Genomic DNA, 20,258 nt, shown 5'->3' on the forward strand with positions numbered 1-20,258 from the left:
CCGACGTAAAACCCTAAAGACTCCTGGTACTCCTCTGCGCTGCAGACTGACAGCCGCGCACGATGTTTGTCACCATGGCAACCAAGATAACTTTTGCGCATGCGCAAATTCAAAAAAATTCAAATTTAGGGCTCACAGTACGTATGCTGATAGCCAGTGGACATCAGCGCCATTTTGATTTGGGGCACTCAAGTTCACGTGATCCTTTCGCGTGCGGAGCTGTATGCAGTTCTGTGCTGGCGTGTAGTCTCTGATCTACGTGCAGGCTGCAGCATGATCATGATGATGGAGCTGCTGTTTTCTTGCTCTGTCGGCAAACAAAATTTCCGACAAGTAGCTAGAAGATGGCATATGGAGAAGCTTGGGAGGCCTTGATCTTTTCTGTAGTTCGGGAGATGGACATCGAACATTACAATGGTAGTTCTCCGTGACTTACCCTTGGTACTGAGCTGTGGCTAAGGTGAAGTGAGGGACGAACTACCCAAAAATATCGCAAGCCTACAAGCGCTTCGGGTCCGTGACTAATGCCCGGGAAGAAACTGATGAAGAGTACTAGTCTGCCACGACGATACTCCACAATGACCAGCTCACACTCGGCTCTACCCACACCTGACCATGGATTTGGAAGGCCCTAAGGAAAGGAGTTCGTTCCACTGCGCAGTGAACGAAACGGCAGGTGAACAAGAGTTGTGCACGCCGTCGCGTAATTTTTGTAGTTTGAGCAAAGATCTGCGGCGCTTCTCACGACCCTAGGCAAACAGGCCACGAACAAGCCGTCCATCCACGATCAGAAAGTAGTTGCAAGGTCGTTTCCGGGAACGTTTGCAGAGCTGAGTCCATGAAGAACAAAATGAGCGCACAAAACAAATCACTCGAACACGGCGCTGATCGCCTTGCGAGGTGACCAACACGTATTTTAGGTAAGTGAGCTTTTCTGGAATGCAAAGCGATGTTTTCCGCACGCAGGGTACAGGAAATCTGTGGTGGTATGCTTGACAAGGTTGCGCATCATCATTATTTTTTTCTTGAGTTGCCGTTTTCTGTCATGTCAGCTTGCGCACGGTCTTCTTCTTGACCTTGCGCGCTTCAAAATGTAAGAACTGCACAATGGTTGCTCCGATTTTGACGATCTATGGCTCAAAATTTTCTTGAGGGACCTGGCCAGAGGATTACCGAGCCATATTTTTGGTTTTCACCGAGCTTGTGTCATCGATTCCCACAGATGTTTGTCCCATCGGGGGACGAAAATCCACAAAATCCCGTTCGTGGGTCTCAGAGCACGGATTTGAAAAAATCGTTCGGTAATCCTGTAGTCCTTCAGCCAAGGAATCCTCCCTGAAAATTTCATGGCTCTCCGGCCAGTCGATCTTTAGAACGAATCGATAGAAGATTCAAAAAATATTCAAAATTCCAAGCCCGGTGATTGGCTGAAACACGGTTTTCACTGATCACGCCAGCACCTCGTGGAACAAAATGGCGCTGATGTTGAATGTACGCAACTGTGAGCCCTAAAATTTCGACTCTCATGATCTCAGCTGATCGCTCTGCTGTTGAAACTTTTGGAGTAATTGTTTTGGAGTAATTGTTTCTTGGAGCTAACCCCTTCGTTGGCTACTATGGGGAAGTCTAGAGCCAAGGGAAAGCCCGGACGATCTAAGAAAAGGAAAAGAACGTTCTATGGAGTGTCTCAGGCGCCGAAGGCTCCCTCTGGTAAAATTTCGCCTGCAGAACAAATTCCTGATTTGCCACTGTCTGATGACGACCTTGAAGTGTCAGCTGAAGCCACGTCTTCAAGCAGCGATAGTGATGGAAGTGGCGGTGAAGTCGACAGCAGTTCCTCCGACAGTGACTTGGATGAAGAGTGTGAGGAAGGGGCGCATGGATTTCGCCTGATTGATCTCGAGTGCCTTCAGCAGCTTTTGTCAGCTGCAGTTTGTTGCAGTGGCTGTAATGGCGCAGTCACGATCAGCGAATCGCAACGGGGAGGCCTTGCATCATGCCTGGAGCTTTCCTGTGTTAACTGCGGCGACATAGCAAGCGAATTTATGTCCAAGAAGTTCAATCGGGTCTGGGAGGTGAACAGACGAGCAGTATTCGGAATGCGACTGATTGGCCGTGGACGTCAATCAATGGTAAAGCTGGCGGGTGCACTGAATATGCCATCACCTATGAGTCGGTCAACATTTTACAGCCATGCTAAAGGCCTGCATTCCGCGTCCAAGAGCGTCGCTGAGCGTAGCATGACTGAGGCAGCTGAGAAAGCAGTGTCCGCAGCAGATGGGGGTAGCGATATCGCTGCTTCCTATGACGGTACCTGGATGCGCCGAGGATTCGCATCGCTCTTCGGAGCCTTCACTATAATTGCATATGATGTCGGCAAAGTGGTGGACTGCGAAGTGCTTTCAAAGTTTTGCCACAAGTGCACGCACTTGGCGTCTAGAAAAGAGAAGGGAGAGCTAACCAAAGATGACTATGATCGACAGATTGCCGAACACGATTGCTCAGTCAACACCACTGTATCAGCTCCTGCCATGGAGAGTGCAGCCGCCAAGACTCTGTGGGCCAGGTCCTTTGAGAGCCGCAAGCTGAGGTACACCACCTACATTGGTGATGGAGATACCAAGAGTTTTAAGGCTGTGCGTGACGCTTGTCCGTATGGGCCCGAGGTGCCTGTAGTCAAGGAGGAATGTGTCGGCCACTTTCAAAAACGCATCGGTACCAGCCTAAGAAAGCTGAAGAAAAACCTTGCGGGCAAGAAGCTTGCTGATGGGGCGCACTATAGGCGGACGTGGTCGCCTCACGGATGCCATGATCGACAAGCTGCAAGCCTACTATGGCATGGCTGTGCGGAACAACAGCGGAGACTTGCAAGCCATGGCCAGGGCCATATGGGCATCCCTCATGCATCGTGCATCCAGCGACAGTAAACCTCAGCACCAGTATTGTCCGCCTGGAATTAACAGCTGGTGTAGATGGCAGCAGCAACAGGCAGGTGGTGATGTCTACGCCCACCACAATATCCTGCCAGAGGCAGTATGGAAGGAACTGAAGCCGGTCTACATTCGGTTGTCCGACCGGAGTTTGCTCGAGCGCTGCCAGAAGGGTGCTACGCAGAATCGCAACGAAGCGTTCAATGGACTCGTGTGGCAGTTGTGTCCAAAGACAGGCTTTGCATCCGCTCCCACTGTCCAGATGTGCGTCTACCTGGCCGTGGCCTGGTTCAATGATGGAGGTGTGGCAGTGAAACGCGTTCTGGACGAGATGGGCCTCCCTACTGGACACCATACGACACGTCTCATCAAGCTGCTAGACCGTGAGAGACAGGCACATGCTGCCAGAAAGAAGTCAGAAGAAGGGAAGAGGTCACGAAAGAAGCGAAGGAGGATCAGGAAGGGCATCCAGGATGAGCAGCAAGAGGAAGAAGGTTTGACATATGAAGCTGGTGGCTTCGACTAAGTTCTAGTAAGTTCTAGTTGGACAGACATACCTCCATCTGTACTTGCACAGAGCACTTTTTTTCTCCATTTTCCACTGAGTCCCGTACCTCTTAGACAGCGTAGCAAAGAACCTGTAAGTCACAGACCCCATAAACCATACATTTTTGGAAACTGTGAGCATTTATCAAGGTGCTAAGTGTCATGGATTTTTATATTTGTCTAGTAGCTTTGAGTAAAGTGCTACTGATCGAGGACCTAAATTTTGCGCGATTGCATGATTTTTGTTTGACAGCTTGAGTACTTTGTTCTGAATATGATTTCAAAATTCCGCTCCACTTAGCACCTAGGTATATGTGAAGGAAATCCTGTGGAGCACTCAGTTTCTACCCAGCTTCTTTCTGCGTTTGCATATTGCGTCTAAGGTATTGGTGGTACGGCATAATCGCAGATTTGACTATTGTGTCTGCGGATTCCCATGTGTGAGCTTGATTTATACTTCATTGGACTTAGTGAAATACACTGGGTATGTGGTCAAGATTTGAGCAAAATTCATCAATTATTATGGAAGTTACGGCTGTGTTCATGCGGTCGGGCCGCGAACCCAGACTGCCACCTTAAGGGGTCGTTCCAGGTGCAGGTATCCATCAATGGCACTTTGCAGTATGGGGTACGGAAAAGGGGCCTCCTCGTTCGACTTCGTCGACTTCTGCAGTTCTCCTTCCCGTCAGGGGTACCGAAAGGGGCCTCCTCGCAGTTGTCCTTGCCATCAGGTCCACGTCGCGTCATGCAATTCTCAACTATTTCGCGTACGGGATAGTCGTCTTTGTCGTACGCGACATCGGCGTTTACCGAGTGGCATTGGCACAAAAGTACAAAGCAGACCGCTGACGGGGTCACGTGTCAAAAAAGTATCAACAACGTGTCGACTAAGTGTCGACCACGTGTATAGCGGTACACTCAGCGGTACACTAATTCTCGTGCCATTCTCGTGTCACAAAACTGGAACATCGAGTACCAGTATGGAAAGGCTTCAGACAGGAAGCCTTTCCAATATAGTATGACTGTGCTGCACAAACTAGTCTCTGGCCTCCGCGCCGCGCCAGTCCGCGGCCGGCCGTCACCATTTTTTCAATGTACAGATGATCGACGCTTTTTGAAATAAATAATTTTTTTGGTCGTCCGATCCGACGCGACGTGAGTCACGTGACTCGTGGTGCACCGGTATGCGGTATCCCACGGCACCGGTGCCGCGTAGAATCTACTGCCAGTCGGCAGTATCTGTACTGTAGTACTACAATATATAGTAGTAGTAGTAGTAGCAAGAGTACATAACCATGATAACCCCCCAGAGTGTGCAACGCCTGATCCAGCTCTGCATAGGCAGGGTCTTGGTCGAGCGGAATCGGATCTTTGCGTCATATCTGAGGGGAACCCGGGGAGTCGCGGGTACTCTTGGATCAAAAACAATGGTGCCCTGCCTCGAGACCGGCCTTGCGCTGGTGTGAAGTGTACGCATGACATCAGAAGATCCGATTCCGCTCGACCAAGACCCTACACAGAGCTGGATCGGCGTTGCACACTCTGGGGGGTTATGTACTCTTGGTAGTAGGTCTACTGCACTGGTGAGCTAGCCCGGCCTGATCACCACGTACATGTGCATGTGCGACACGTCGTTTATTCGCCTTTCCAACTACTGAACTACTGTAGCAGTCTGCTGTTAATGTTTGAATGTTTCCTTCCCCTCCTTCCAGGCCAGGTAGATCCACGGCCACGTGCCGTCGTTTTTACTGGCTCCCCCTTGGCTCTGGCCAGTGCAGTCTGGGCCATCAGCATGCAGCTCTAGCTAGCTCATTCATTAGCCAACAATACGACTCAGAAGTCAGATAAGCGCCGGTAGCAGGGCGACTCGTAGTCCTACCGACAGTCGATACGATGACGATGGATGCGCCATGTGAAATAAAGCTCCTTGCAGTGCGGGAGATCGCTGGTATGAAACATCCACTGGTTTGAACTATTAAATACCCATAATTTTCATCAATCATAGGATTTAGATCTCCGCCTAGAATGTCTCACTGCGAAGCTAGCGACCATGCTTTCTGACCTGACCCGCACCCATCAATGTTCATACGCGGCCTTTTCCAGTCTGCTGGCCGAGCGGTTGTTTGCTGTCGGGAACGGCGCAAGACCCTAGCCGTTTGGTTGTTCCTATCTGCAGTCGTGATCCTTGGCGAATTTCCTGACACCGCTTGGCATACTCCGGCCACTACGGTTAGATCTGACTGTCCCGCCGCTGATGGCACGACAGAATGGTTACCGGATGGAGAAACACAGAGCTGGTTCTCAGCGCCCAGAGCTTCTGTGTCTCGAGTCGATGGTGGCAAGAAGGAATCGTCCGGTACAGACGGTAGAAACTTTGCAGCACGTGCCAAGCTGATAAAGGTGATTCGTGCCCACGGTCAGCTTCAGCGCGGCTATCGGAATGGCAATGGTGAAAACTTGAGAGCTGTTGTGTATGTGTGCGGCTTTGGGGGTTTCTGTGGCGGCCTAGCAGATCGTTTTGAAGGTGTCCTTGTCCTCTACTTCGCTGCAGTTATTTCTAACCGTGCCTTTTTCATCAATTGGACCAAGCCGACTGACTTGGAAAATTTTTATGTGCCGCGACACGGTGGGGACAGCTTGGACTGGCGACTGAGTACTCTGCAAAATGATGCCATGCACCAGCGCATGGAAGCTGTGGACCGATTAACCTTGCACCGTCAGAAGGATGCGCTGCGATGCACCAAGCTCGTGTCGATGATAATGGACCCGCGTAGCCCCGCAATCGTCCGCATCACCACCAACCATGCCAAGTCCTGCGTTGTGAGAATGCTTGAACAGGAGCTCGAATTTGCACACGTCCCAGCGGATACGATGGGCCTGGCCTTCCACTGGCTTTTCACAGAATCCACTGACCTGATTCGCTCACTGAAAGAATACGTCACGAAGAACAAGTGGAACTTTGCCACTGGAATATGTATGCACGTCCGGCATGGTGGAAACATGGGTGTCACAGGCAAAGCCTCGATTGATCCTGTTCGTCATTTTGACTTGAACTCGTTCTGGAAGTGTGCTGCCCGTGTCAAGACAGACTTGCAGGACGAAGTGTCTCTAAATGTCGTCAATGGTGGAAAACAGCAGGTTACGGTTACAGTGCCTAGGTGTGATTCTCATGTGAGATCGTGGTTGCTGATATCGGACGATGATGAAGTCCTCAGTGAGGCTCATCTGAACCTACCGAAGCCTAACCGCATAGTGCACACTCAGGGTGTAGGCCCGGTGCTGCACATCGACAAGCTGAGCAAGTATCGTGGCAGCGAGCCACAGGCCATAGCGGACGGTGAACGACGTGTTATGCTGGATCATGCGCTAATGCAGCGTTGCCGTCTTCTGGTAGCCAGTCACTCTGCGTTCTCCCTGTCTGCAGCGGGGCTGAGTAGGGTCATTGGCCAGCGTGTGTACTTGGTGGACTGGCTCCGTGACCTCAGCAGAAACCAGTCTCTAACACGACGTCGTCCATGCCGGCAAATTGTCCCATCGTCGTTTTGGTAACTCAGTGTGATGGTGTGGGCTCAACAAGCTGATCGTGAACGAGTCTGGCCTCTGTCTCTGAGAGACTGCAGTAAGCTTCCTGCTTCAGCTCCTGGTAACTTCTGTGATTCTGGAAATATCATTCCGTGTGACACCTGCAGTGCAGCCATCAGGAAGTGGCAGTGTAGAGTAGGGTGGTGCGATAGCTTCACTGGTACGGCAGTCTAGCTCAATGCGGTGACTGTGAGTCATTCGCACCCTCGATGCCAGTACTTATGCCCGTACTGGCTGAGTACTATTTACTATTTATACTTTAATACTGCGCGCGTGTGTCAGTGCTGTGTCTGGCCTCGGGGACATCGAGACGGTTCCACCGGGCATTTGTTGATTTCACGGGTATCGTTTTTGAAGTTTCAAGACGCTAGATGTGGTTGCCCGGATGTTCAGCATGCTTCCTTTGCTGCTCAGAGTGCTATGTCAGAGTGCTTTTTGACTGACAGTACTTGAGTCAACACGTACAATCTGAGACGAGCTGCACCATGCGGCTAGTGCTCACGCATCCTGTGCATGAGTATGGTGTCCGCCGGACACTTGGAACAATTCTAAACACTGCCGGCTGCGTTGGTTGGTTGCACACCATTCCACTTTTTTCGGTTGACATGTACACAAGTTGCTGCCAGCTCCCCTAGCTTTCAAAGCGGCTGTGCTGTGCTATGATGTGGCACACTTGAAGCCTGCAGCTCAGGTACTGACCCGGGGCAGGTTGGCCTGCTGCTCTAGTGTTAGCCTAGTTCCCAACCAGTCACCCAACCGTGACTGACAGTTGTGTCTACATGTAGTTCGATTCATTTCTTTTCTGTTTTCACTTGCCGCAGTGGCTATGAGTTTGTGCTGCATTACGACCATTGAAATGGCGGCATGACTCTGAGTAACACCGTGACTAATGGAGGCTTGCTGTCATGGCCCTTTGTCTGATGCTTGACCAGCTTACACTCGACTGCAGCGTGTGTACTTCAACTTGAGCAACACCTTGAACCACAGGCATTATTAATAACACGCCACAGTGCCTAGAATCTTTCTATTATACAGTCCAATCGGGGTGTGCTGCTACCGCGTTTTCAAGTTTTTGTAACTGATAACCATCACGAGAAAACTGTGACGTTCTTGGATCACTACCCAACTACTTTGCCGGCCTTGATGTGTGTATAGAATATGAGTGCGCAGTTTATCCTCTTTTTTTTGTACTTCATTCGAGTACATGTACACTCCCTGGCTTCCAATCATTTCAGTCTTAAAGTTTTAGCCGCTTCATACTCTGTATTATATATTTTTTATGTTGTCACAGTTTTTCGCAACCACAGTCACGGTTGTCGCTGCCACCATTGTAAGTTTGTGATTGGTGCTCGCCGCTAATGCCCTCCGTCACGGAAATGGCCCTGGCACATGCATTAGTGTCATCGGTTTGAGTTGGTGAGCGTCTGTGGCCGAATGGAACTTTTGTGGGTGCCGTATGACCCGAACAGCACAGCAGCAGTGCGCTGTGCTGTCCATGTGTACAGTTACGTGCATCACAGTAGCCGATTTTTTTGTCTTTGTCCCTCACTGGCCTCAGGCTCCGGCAGTATGGAATGTGTCAGTCGGACCGCGGTTTCAAGTTGCTGAATTGCGTCATCCACTCACGGTATTTAAAAAAAGGCCGCACCAGTTTGCCTGCCTGCATGATAAACCTGAACACCTCTGGTGATCTTCTGTTTGACCCGTGTACTCATGATGATGATGTTCATACAATGTAGGTGAAAATAAAAGAAATGGTTTGGGTACAACTCCCTGATACTGTCTATGTACTCTCAAGAACTTGGAACGTAGTAAAATGCAATTTTACTCCCTACTTGCTACTGTACCACCAAGAGTACCTACACAAATAACCCACCCCTCCAGCTCCCCCTGGGCATGGGGTTATTGACTTATTGTACTCTTGATACCATAAGTGCACTGAATGATGGAAATTCTTGTTTGTGTGTTCGGAAAAAGGAGAAAAAAGAAAACCCATACGCTGCGAGCAGGGTTCGAACCTGCGCGGGGAGACCCCATTGGATTTCAAGTCCAACGCCTTAACCACTCGGCCATCACAGCGACAACGAAATCTTCTGGCTCAGATATGAATATATAAACAAGGTGCTGTTGCCTGACGTGACTTCCACCTGCACCATGTGGCATGTGACATGTCCATGGCATGGGTCCATGCAGGCGCGCGTGGTGTGTGCTCTTTTCGAAGGAGGCTAGCTGGCAGATGGCTCCCCTTCCCCAGCACCGCAGTAGTGTACTGTAGACTGTGGTGCAGCTGAGCAGCTGCTTCGACGTCCGTCAAGTTTAGGTCCTGGTTGTCAGACTACATGATGTAGGCTAGGCTATGGGATGCTGCTGCTTGCTGGCCTGCTAGTTTGACTTGTTTCGAACATTTCTATGTTGCGAAGCGGCTTTGAGGCGAATAGTTTTTGTTATCATGTTTCCTGGCACCCATAATAACATTGTTTGAAACACAATAAGTCATGGTTGTCTTGAAATTTGTACTCTAAGCTCGGGTCATCATGGTCATGGCGGAAGAAATTTGTCGGTGATATGTGAGTGGAGGTGACCAGACATTATTTATCTACTAAGTACTAGGATCTACTTCAAGGAAGACGCAACCAGGAAGGGCAAGGTAAAGTTCTATTTAAATTAGCAGCAATGGTTAATTTCCCATGCAAAAGTATGGTTGGCTTTTTGTTGACAGCAACATCAGACTGACGTCACTTAGTGTTTTGATGCCTTCAACTAACTTGAAGGGTAGTGCTGCTTTGCAAGTGGAAGTACTGATACTGGGTCATGAGTTTCGTGAGAAATGCTTTACAACTTTAGAGGCAAAGGCTGATATGTCCAGAATTCGGGTTATCGGGCGTTATCCAGTATTACATTTTCAGTAAACATATTCATGGATTTATAAAATCTACACTAACCGTACATGTATGTTCTTTGGTGCGCATGATCACTGTGCAATTAGACCTTGCTCATCTGGCCCTTTTACTCTGTTCCTTCTCCAACCGATTCAACATTGGTTAGAGCGGATTTGCGACAAACCCTTGACGTACAGTGTACCGTGCAACGTTTTCGGTTATCCGTTTCCGGTTCCCTCGCCTATCCAGATATTTTATTTTCTGCGGCTGAGGAGCACAGTGAGACTCATTGGCATTGATATTGGCAATGTGCGCGCAATGTGTCTAGTTGTGTGCGTTGCTAAAGAGATCCTAACCCTAGTCTACTGTTGATGCGAAGTGAAGTACAGGGTATGATGATGTCATTCGGATAACCTCTATCAGAATATTTCCCAGGCCGTATCCAGCCAGATTTGCCAGGGGAACATTCCGTCATGGCCAGAGGAGCGGTTTGACTCCCAACATGATCCTTGAATATACAGTACTATTGCTATTGTCACATGATCTTGCCTCATGCTACAGTGTGATAGATACCACCTCATGACTTATAGGGTACGCGTTGTGTCACTTTTGTGTGTATCTAAGAAAGCGCACAATGAAAATTAAGAATTGTGAAACAAATTTTAGGTGTGGTGTAATATCACCTATATTTTCAGCGTAAAGTGTTGTAAAGGATTTGGGCTTTTGAGTAGTCAACCTCGTGAAAACGAACTCTGGTATAACAACTCGCGAATAACGACACGATCTTGAGACCTAGTAGTGACCACTTGACTGCATATTTTCTACCTCGAGAATACCAACAACACGAAATAGTGAATACCAACAACTCGCGAATAAGGACATTTTTTCTCATGCACGATCGAGGGTTGTTATTCGCAAGGTTGACTGTATGACGACACATATCTGTATAATTATGCCTGTCCGATTCCAGCGAGCACAATCAACCGCTGACCCAACAGACACTGTATTCAGCCATGCACACCCAGTTTGTGCTTTTGGCTAGCAATGGAATGAACGTTAGCGATGACTGCCCATCAGTGTTCGGCGAGCAGATACCGTATACGTCGGAGGTGTTCGAAGAACGCCCACGTACGTTTTTATAATGCTGTACTGTGCTGTGATGTGCCAGGCTGTGCTATGCTGTGCTGTGCTTGCATAATTAATTGCAATATTATCGTATTTTTGCATGGCTATTAAACGTGAGAAACTCGGTAGCTGGGGCGTGCGAACTTGGACAATTTTCAGATTGGCTTGACTGCTTTGATTGTGGCGAACTTGCTGATGTGCTGTGCTAACTCACCTTGTTGCTCTCTCTCTGTCTCTCTCTCTGTCTCTCTGTCTCTCTCTCTCTCTCTCTCTCTCTCTCTCTCTCTCTCTCTCTCTCTCTCTCTCTCTCTCTCTCTCTCTCTCTCTCTTTCTCTCTTTCTCTCTTTCTCTCTCTCTATCTATCTCTATCTATCTATCTCCCTCTCTCTCTCCTTATTATTTCTGCTTTTCATCTCATTACAAAAATTCTGCATGTAAAATCTAGACTGACAACCTGCTTGTTAAATCATGCACCCGCTTTCAGGCGTAAAAACCCTGTTGTAGAGGTCTCAGTCCTCATGTGTTAGACTTACCTGTCTTTATAAATGTAACTTTCTCTCTCTGTCTCTCTTTCTTTCTCTCACTCTCTCCGTTCACTGGTCCAGGAGCATTTGCTGGTCTTGCTATAGGAGCACTGTGCACCATAACTGTATGGGCTCTGCTCGGCGTCCAGCTACATCGCATTTCCCGCTACCCCGCCATAAAGAGCCAGGCATGGATTACACGACACATCATCTTCTTGCTCGTGTTCCCGGTATGGTCATTATTTGCATGGCCTCTGAGGATGTATGCCTGTAGGTAGATTGCATGGCCTCTAGGGATGTATTCCTGTAGCCTGTAGGTAGAGTGTAGTTCTTCACCTTCCTTTTAGTAAAGTCTTTCCATTCAGGTGTGCAAGTAAGACTTGGATGGAGAGCCAAGGATTAAAATTTAAAGAAAGGAACGAAAATGTTAGCGGGGGGGGGGGGGGCACAATATCCCCACAAACGTACATGTACATGTCTTGAACCCTTTCATGCACTCACCATGTCATGCTACTATCCGCGAGCTTGGATTTGCTGTAAATCAGCGATAAGTACATGTACGGTGGTCAGGGAAAAGAAAAGAAGCAGCAGCCACCACAGTTGACACTGAAGATCAACCTAGAATGGTAGGCTTCAAACCAGTGATGAGCCAAAATCCTGGATGCTACTGCTTTCTGGAATTATCACACTCTCCATCGCACTCAAGTCAGATATCTCGACCCTTTCTCTCTTTGTCTTGTCGGATAGTGCAGCAAAGGCATCGCAGATCAAACTGACTACCTTTCCCCAAAGAGCTGTGAACTGCACTTCAACCTTTACACCTCGGGCTCTGCAACTGTACGTGTGTGAGCACATGAAAGAAACTTCTTTCCTTTTTCCACAACCGCCAACATGAATACTGAATGCCAGAATGTTAGAACATAGCGTGAACAAAATGCTATGTCACTTTGGCAGATGTGCTTTTGCGTGGACGGTGGTGATGCTTCCAAAAGAAAAGGATGGCACAAAACACGTGAAAAAGATTTCCTGCCAAAAAACGTTCCACGGCACAGAATGAATGATACATCACCAGAATCAGGAAACAGGCAAGTAAGATGAAACCAAACGCAAAGAAGGAGACTGCATCTTAAACATTTATGAAAACCAGCAATCAGGACTCAAAACTCAATCATGCCGATACAATGAATCCATGGGGCCTGAACGCCTGCTAGAAATAAATAAATTCCATTGAAAATCTAAAGCAAGAGACAATTTGAAGCATAAGGCTGCGTTCGTTTTTAGCTACCTGGTAGAGTAGAGTAGAGTCACTCTACCGATAGAGGTAGATGGTAGAGGCGAGTTTACGAACGCTGTTCTACCGGATTTAGTAGTTTACACGATGTGTACGTGAAATGTTCCTTTTTTGGATGGAGTTGTGTACAAATCCTTGATCTTGCTGGAAATCACGTAGCTCTACCAACTTCTACCGGATTCTACCAACTTTTTCCTGGTAGAGCCGGTAGAGGAAAGTAGAATCTACCCTTTTGAGTAGATTTTTTTTCAAAAAACGAACACCTCTACCGAAAGAAGTAGTTTCTACCCAAACCTGTAGATCAAAAACGAACGCCCCCTAAGGCCAAACAAAAAAAGTCTTTTATTTCGGCTAACCGACTGAAACTTTTTTATTGGCCTGTATGATTAACTAGGACAAATTCATGTTGCTATCTGTGTGCTGTTTCAATAGTGTAACAACTTCTCCACCACAGTTAGTCTATCCGGCCCTGCATCGTATAAGCTAGGTTGTTCCCACTTCACTTCTGTACCTATGTGTCGCAGGTTGTCACCACGACTCACTTGCTGGCGGCCTTTGTGCCACGCGCCATGGTCTTCTGTCAATTCATTGCGAACTTGTAAGTGCCTGCTGGTTCTGGCCAACCAGACGTGTTAGCCAGGCATGATCAGGGGATTGGAGGTTGCGAGTCTGTGCGTGTTTTACAAACTCACATCTAACTAGCTGGGATGTGAAGATTGAAGAAATGGCATTAAAATGCACATTGTGTATGCCGAAAAACTACTAAATTAATCATAGATTGCCATTCGCTGCTGGTCATTTCGAGATACTGAGAGTATGCACGTACATCCAGGCAAGGCCTCCTTCACCCAGTGTGGATGGGGAGGAGAGCTACACATATTCTTTTATGTGACATGGGTGACCGGTGTCACGACCTGGTCACCAGTACCGTAAAATCCCGCCAGAGCGCCCCTACCTCCTCGACGCTTCAGGTGGGGAGGGGCGGATGGGCGAGTCCTACTTGCCGCATTGTGATACATGAAAAAGTACTCACCCTACGAAAACTGTTCCTGCATCTCGTACACCGACCAAAGGTCAAGAGCCAGGAGTCGTACAGACCCGTCAAAACTCAGGGTTTGTGCGATCCTTGTTCAAGAGAGTGGGCACTGTTGCGTACATTTCCAACGGGGTCGAGCACGCGTCTGCAGTACAGTACGGCATCACGGACTGTGACAGAGTCATGAGGATACAATCAATCACGTCCCTGACAAGAAGTCAGGGAGGGGCGGATAGTAGAGACGGGGCGGCGCTCTGGCGGGATTTTACGGCACACGGAATGTATTCTCAATCTCATCTAGCCTGATCTAGGCATAGTGGAGAGCACTGCTTTCCTACCATACATTCTGTGCGTCCCCGGGTGCAAGTTTTCGACATGTGCAAGCTTGGATCACCCATGCCCCATCAGGGTCCGACCCATTTTTGGCCAAAATATATTCCTGGAAGTAAGTCAGATCGGCCCGTGAGCTGGGAGTGGAAGTGCCTGCAAAATACCCTGATAGAGGTTATCCGAATGACATCATTGTGTACACTGTGTATAGAGTGGCAAACCAGTGCTTGTGATGCCACTACCTGACAATCTCCAAAATTTTGATATGTAATCGCGGAACCTCTACACTAGTGGTTGTTGTGTTTTGATCACAATTGTATAGTTCAGGTGTTGGTCTTCACAATAATTATGTACTGGCTGAAGTGTATTTGTATACAAGTAGGCATCGTATAATTATTGCCATGGCTCACGTTGGCCTATGCTCTATTCTGCGTGTTCGTAAGTGTGTACCTCAGTAGACAAATGTGCGGACACCATACCTCACTAAGTCACTACGCTCTGCTGGTATTTTAATTCTGACGATGTGTTGCTTGCAGCTACATTGCCATAGTATTGGTCCAGTTCTTCTTTCAAGTGCTGGCCTATTTCGGCGGCGAGGAAGCAATGTTGGCACAACTGAAAGGCTCTAACGTTGTACAGCCGTGCAGCTGGTGCTGCTTCTGCTCAATGCAATGCTGTCAGCGCGAGTTTACCCGGTAAGCCCTCTGCACCATCATTAATTATCTTTATGGGTTTGATTTTCCGCCCATTTGGAGTCTTGCTTGCATCTATTTTGGCATTCCGACACAAATGTAGTTGTAGCCTTTATTGGGTTGCTGGCAAATGTGAGAATTAGCTATTGTGTGTGTTCCTGAGCCAATGAGTGCTCCGGGTCGTAGCTGGCGCAGCCCTTTGATGTGACATGCTCTGGGACTTGAGCTGGCATTGCTGGTCAGTGAGGTTTCCTCATGCTACGGTCCAAATGCACGCAAGCAGGATTCATAGAAGCATGTTTGTGACGGGATACGCAATGCAATGCCCACGAAAGTGACGAAACTGGGTAATCTCCAAATTGCACCAATTCGCAGCATACGCAACCACCGCAACTGACTGATCGCAGAAGTTGAGCCTGCGTCAACTTTTGCAATGCAATGTACGACGTGGACTTTCTTCTGCAGCAAATGTTGAATACTGGGCTTTTTATTTGTATAAGTTATGCCCGCGAATGCTAGTCGTACACACCTGTATTTCCCTTTGGGAAGAATCGACAAGGCGATTTTGCATCCCTGATTTCTTCCGTGAGTTGTATTTCGTGACTTTTCTTCCCTGTTGGGCACTGCCCTATATTGTGTCATGCATCGCATCACAGAAAAAAACTTGTGTATCCCGCTTCACTCACTCATTCTCAAAGTGTCTTTTCTTTTTGGATTTGCAATTGGAAGCTGTCACACATGTACAGGAATTAAAAGACACCTTCACCGTGCTATCTTCATGGCTTTTTGACATATTTCCACTTGTGCAGGAAAACACTAACAAGATTCAAGAGATTCGTTTTGCAATACTCCGTCCTCCAGTCGGCAACTGGTTTCTTAGGCACTGTGTTGGCTGCTAATGGTAAGCCAGTTCTCAGCATGTTCAGGAACTCTAGAAATGCACCGACTGGCGTTCAATACATTCGCATCTTGCTCCCATTTCCTGTGGCAATGTGCATGGTAGTACTCAGAGAAAAAACTTATCGGTGATTGGCAAATGTAGCCTGGTTTTCCTACGCTAAAAACCGCAGGCATTCCTCTCTGTTTATGTGCTGTCTTCGAATGATGGCATGGTACCTAGGAAAGTGCTTGCATGATACCTAAACCATCTACTGAAGTATTTGTATCCCAGCTACTTCATAGTTCACACAGTGTACTGTCTATTTGGTTCTGGTTTTTATTCGACCTCTGTTAGGTAACTATACACCAGGGGCTCTGAGCTTTTCCGACAGCTATATCTACTTGCAGGTAGTGCGTATTGTGTCTCTTGGACTGTGCCTTGGCACGCTGGTGCGACTCAACTTGACGACGCGGAGATTCCTCAACACTCAGTTTCGCTCATCGGCCAAGTTCCACTCCATCTGGTTTGTCCTGGTGCTGACAAACTTCCAAGGCCTGGTCTTCTCCATTCTTGGACATGCCGGTGCTTGGCACTGCACTCGTATATGGGCTCTACCCACTCTCAGTACATGTGAGTGTTGGCCGCAGCTCCCAGCTCTTTTTATCGTCCATGCTGTGCCGTGTCTCGCTTTTCGTGATCCTCATGCATTTGTGTAGTCCATACAGTTCTGACTGATGAAACATTCAGTGTTATAAATTAATTGGGGCAATGGCCACTCTGCTGCCAGTTTGCTTGTTTATAAGTCACCAAGGCTCTGATTCATCCGTGTGTCCACTGTATACATGTATTCGGGCTGGCATAAGTGTGCAAGGATTACTCGTGTGTCCACCGCATGTGCTAGCATATGTGTGCCTGGATCAAGGATGGGATGGATCATGTTCGTGCTGTCACTATTGGCAAGAGTGGGGTTATGGACTCTTGCTATTGGTATATCCTCTTTTTTTTTGACAGTGACTACACTGTACTCGTACATGGATGGTCCCACCTGCTGCGTCTCATCGGACACTCACACCTGTGCCTGTGTTTTATTTGTGTTCTTCTTGTCTTACAGGGATAGAGCATGTGACAGCTGTATATGAACTGACTCTCTTGTCGGTGCTGGCATTCTTCTACGCCTTTCCTTCGTCGCTCTCAATGGACGAACCTGGCTCAAGAAGTGTCGTTACAGGCGAGGGCACATCTATCTCTCATCAGCTGGAAGATGAAGGCACACCCCTGCTCTAGCTGATTTTGAATGTTCCTGTGTACTCCAACTTCAGAAATTTGAGGTGCTCAAAATGTTAGGTATGAGGGCAAAAGACCAGGCTAGGTGAACAGAAACTTTCAGAGGTAAAGAGAGTTATCAAATAGAAGAAAAACACATGGGGATGAGTTATGAAGCAACTATCCGCGACTGGGACAAGATAATAAGCATACAGTCGTGGATAGTTTCTTCTATTTTACACTTCTTATTGGCTCAGTATGTGAAGAGAATTAGTTCCCTATTGGATGATGTGGTGTGTGAGTGTTTGTTCAGCTATTGAAGTTTTAGGTATGGAAGAGATGCACTGAAAGTACCGAAAAGAAAAGTACACAATTTGTGACAGTATATCAGCATCCAGTCTTTTTTTTCTTCCATTTATAAATACACACACACACACACACGTATAACCGGTTTTTTTCCTTCCTTTGAATATTCCACAGAATCGCATCATTCTGATTAACGACTTCGTGATTTACATTTGTATTTTCAGTAGTGTGACTGTATCTTCTTCTGCTGACTGCTGCCCACTGGAAAACACAACACTAGTACAATGGGCACCGTTCTTGTATTACCTCGCCCACGCTGTAATAACTGCCCTGTGTCTGTGAGACTAATTTCACGCCTACCTTTACTTGCTTATTTATACTTAAAGAACAGAGGATTTGAATATTGATGTGTAAAACTGTTGTCGAACATTAGCACCTCTTTATTGCCATTTTAGAATTGTTGTCTCCGAAATCACCTTTTAAATTATTTATTGTTTTCTGATTATTACATCCAAACATTGCTAAGAACAGAAGTTCAGAAAAAATCATGTTTCATTAATTTGAGCAGCTGTTTTCTGAAGTACATGATAGTAATTTCACCCTGCTTCATGGTGTTTCTTGAACATTGACATAGCCAGTCTCTCACATGTGCACAGTTGGTGCAGGCATTGCCAGTGTGTGTAGGGTCTGGGTGTCGTCGATCCTTACGAGCCACTGCCACCTTCGGAAGATGTTGCATTTCACAAATCAATCACTGGCAATCTGTGTTACAAAATACACAGCTCCAAGAGTGTGCAACTCTGTCATTGTTGTCCCGACAAATTTCAGTTCGACATTGTACTGTTGTTGTTTGTATTCTTTATTTAGAGTGGGAAGTCCAAAATAGGCCCTAGCCTAATAACAATGGTCCCACTAGTGAGGGAATGCTGTACACGTATTGTCAGAAGTATCCTGTACCACTGGCGGACAAATCCCCATCTGACCCAGTACAAGCTAGTGAAAGGAAACACGTGTGATGCGTTAGTAAAAAGTAAAGTAAACCGGATTCGCGGTCACATCACCTGACGTGTTGAAGAACACATCAAGCAAAGACATTCGCATCGGCGGGCCACCACTTTGCCCATATATCCTCAGTGTCAACTGCAGACCTCATAAGCGAGTCGGGATGCGATATTTACCCAGTACCATTGTCGTGAATCACGCGTGCCATCACCATTGCACGATGGCATCCACTTGAAATTCTGTCGGGACAAGACTGTATGCAGGAGTCACACACATTGGAGGAGTATGTACTCTTGACTGCACCTGATCTATGGAAAAAAATCCAGTTGCAACAGCTAAGACCGAGGTGCATGGTTTATGTCAAGATAATCAAAACATATTACACAAAAATCATACATTTTTATTGAGATTTGACGACTGGTATTTTGTGATGTACTCTAACCAGCCAAGAGACTTTCATGATGTAAAAAAAGGGGGGGGGGGGAGTTGCAGCTTCAAGCGGGCACTGAGACAAACACAGCAAGAGGGTGAGAGAGAGAGAGAGTGGAAGAGAGAGAGAGAGAGAGAGAGAGAGAGAGAGAGAGAGTGGAAGAGAGAGAGAGAGAGAGAGAGAGAGAGAGAGAGAGAGAGAGAGTGGAAGAGAGAGAGAGAGAGAGAGAGAGAGAGAGAGAGAGAGAGAGACTATTCGACGTATGCAGCTTTGAAAACTAAAAGGTTACACACGCAGCTGCTCCTCAGCTGTCTCATGCTGGAGCTGTGTCTGCAAGTCATTCAGCTTGTGCTTAAACACATTGAGCCCCATGTACACAATGTTCTCTGGTCGAAGAGAACCGGTAGACTCTACATTGAGGTAGAACCGCTCAGGCTCTGCTGTGTAATCGTATTGCGCTTGCGCCTCCTCTTCGGGAATATCTGAGAACTCACTCTTCGGCCATTCCTCAGCTTTCGGGTAGAGAGTGTGCCGCATACAGTTGTCAGGATCATACTCAAACGCTACACCAGATGTTGGATTCCATTTGGAATGTTCCTTACTGAAGCCTTTCCTGGCAAATGCGCGAATTTTCAGCTCCTGACCCTTTCTAAGTTTGAGGAGCAGAATGTCATTGTCCTCGGTGGCAAAGTCTGATCTCTCCTGGCGAGAAGTCACAGGCACACACCGGGCATTAGACGAGTTGAGATCCTTTGTAGTCACATGTCTTGTGTTGTCGTCTGTGCATTTCACATCCAGGGTGAACTCTACTGAGCACTCAGGGCAGAACTCATCACACTGACAATCCCTGGGATAACGTAGTTTGTCGACAATCTCATCACTAGTGAGTGGAATTAGTCCAAGCCGGTGAGCTATGAATTCATCATGAAGAACACTGGAATTTGCCTCGATCTGTATCCAGTCGATGGCTATTGTGGGCACTTCGGCAATAAAGACTCGTCGCAGGCTGTTCGCAACGCTCAAATTGGTATTTTCAATTGTGAATTTCACGTTCTCATCAGACAGATCCAATATCTTCACGTTCGGCTGGTTGGCGTACGGCATGTCCACCCGTGAGATGGTATAACCAGCAAAGCAGGAGCAACACTATCAATTACTAATCAAGTTTGCATCTGTCTTGTTGAGAAATTTGAAAGAAAGACAATCACAAACTGTTCAAATACAAAAAATAATTGTCAGTGCGTTCATCGATACATCGCGGGATATTTTCGGTTTAGTTTGGATGGTGCACATTTCGAATTTTTTTGTATAATTTTTCGCCATTTTGTGCGGTCGGGCGCATGCCTATAGGTCAGCCATCTTCTCTTTGCTTCTTCCTCTTGACTTGACGAACGAGTGGCATCATGAAGGCGAAGGGGACGGTGAGCTTTCCCGAAGCGTTT

General features: G+C 47.4%; 3 protein-coding genes and 1 non-coding gene across 5 annotated transcripts in view; 2 read left to right on the forward strand and 2 right to left on the reverse strand.

Moving 5' to 3' along the window:
- Window positions 1-9,055: 9,055 nt before the first annotated feature.
- Trnas-uga (transfer RNA serine (anticodon UGA)) lies at window positions 9,056-9,137 on the reverse strand. Its single transcript has one exon. It is a non-coding gene; the product is annotated as a tRNA-Ser (tRNA).
- Window positions 9,138-9,373: 236 nt separating this feature from the next.
- Window positions 9,374-18,013, forward strand: LOC135815477 (transmembrane protein 184A-like). The gene is made up of 8 exons (XM_065328782.1): window positions 9,374-9,705; window positions 10,908-11,065; window positions 11,668-11,816; window positions 13,402-13,475; window positions 14,780-14,938; window positions 15,745-15,836; window positions 16,170-16,445; window positions 16,927-18,013. Exons 2-8 carry the CDS (start codon window positions 10,951-10,953, stop codon window positions 17,097-17,099), a joined length of 1,038 nt encoding a protein of 345 aa, XP_065184854.1. The 5' UTR covers window positions 9,374-9,705; window positions 10,908-10,950; the 3' UTR covers window positions 17,100-18,013.
- A 666-nt stretch (window positions 18,014-18,679) lies between these two features.
- LOC135815479 (DNA-directed RNA polymerase II subunit RPB3-like) lies at window positions 18,680-20,063 on the reverse strand. The gene has a single exon (XM_065328784.1). It carries the CDS (start codon window positions 19,918-19,920, stop codon window positions 19,102-19,104), a length of 819 nt encoding a protein of 272 aa, XP_065184856.1. The 5' UTR covers window positions 19,921-20,063; the 3' UTR covers window positions 18,680-19,101.
- Window positions 20,064-20,127: 64 nt separating this feature from the next.
- LOC135815482 (large ribosomal subunit protein eL20-like) overlaps window positions 20,128-20,258 on the forward strand; it is a 40,386-nt gene continuing 40,255 nt past the window's right edge. The window contains exon 1 of one of the 2 annotated variants that reach the window (XM_065328787.1): window positions 20,128-20,237. In XM_065328787.1, coding sequence (XP_065184859.1) covers window positions 20,220-20,237 — 18 coding nt within the window. In that variant the 5' untranslated portion in view covers window positions 20,128-20,219. The remainder of the gene's footprint in view (window positions 20,238-20,258) is intronic. The other variant, XM_065328786.1, reaches the window with a different exon arrangement.

This window comes from Sycon ciliatum, chromosome 4 (assembly GCF_964019385.1).
Source record: "Sycon ciliatum chromosome 4, ocSycCili1.1, whole genome shotgun sequence".
NCBI lineage: Eukaryota > Metazoa > Porifera > Calcarea > Leucosolenida > Sycettidae > Sycon > Sycon ciliatum.

What these genes read in the sequence shown, in the direction of transcription:
- LOC135815477 (XM_065328782.1), top strand. Translation starts at nt 10,951, where the DNA reads ATGCACACCCAGTTTGTGCTTTTGGCTAGCAATGGAATGAACGTTAGC. An exon ending in TGTCAGCGCGAGTTTACCCG is followed by an intron (nt 14,939 to 15,744) that starts GTAAGCCCTCTG and finishes CCACTTGTGCAG; the next exon opens with GAAAACACTAACAAGATTCA. An exon ending in TCTACCCACTCTCAGTACAT is followed by an intron (nt 16,446 to 16,926) that starts GTGAGTGTTGGC and finishes CTTGTCTTACAG; the next exon opens with GGATAGAGCATGTGACAGCT.
- LOC135815479 (XM_065328784.1), bottom strand. Translation starts at nt 19,920, where the DNA reads ATGCCGTACGCCAACCAGCCGAACGTGAAGATATTGGATCTGTCTGAT.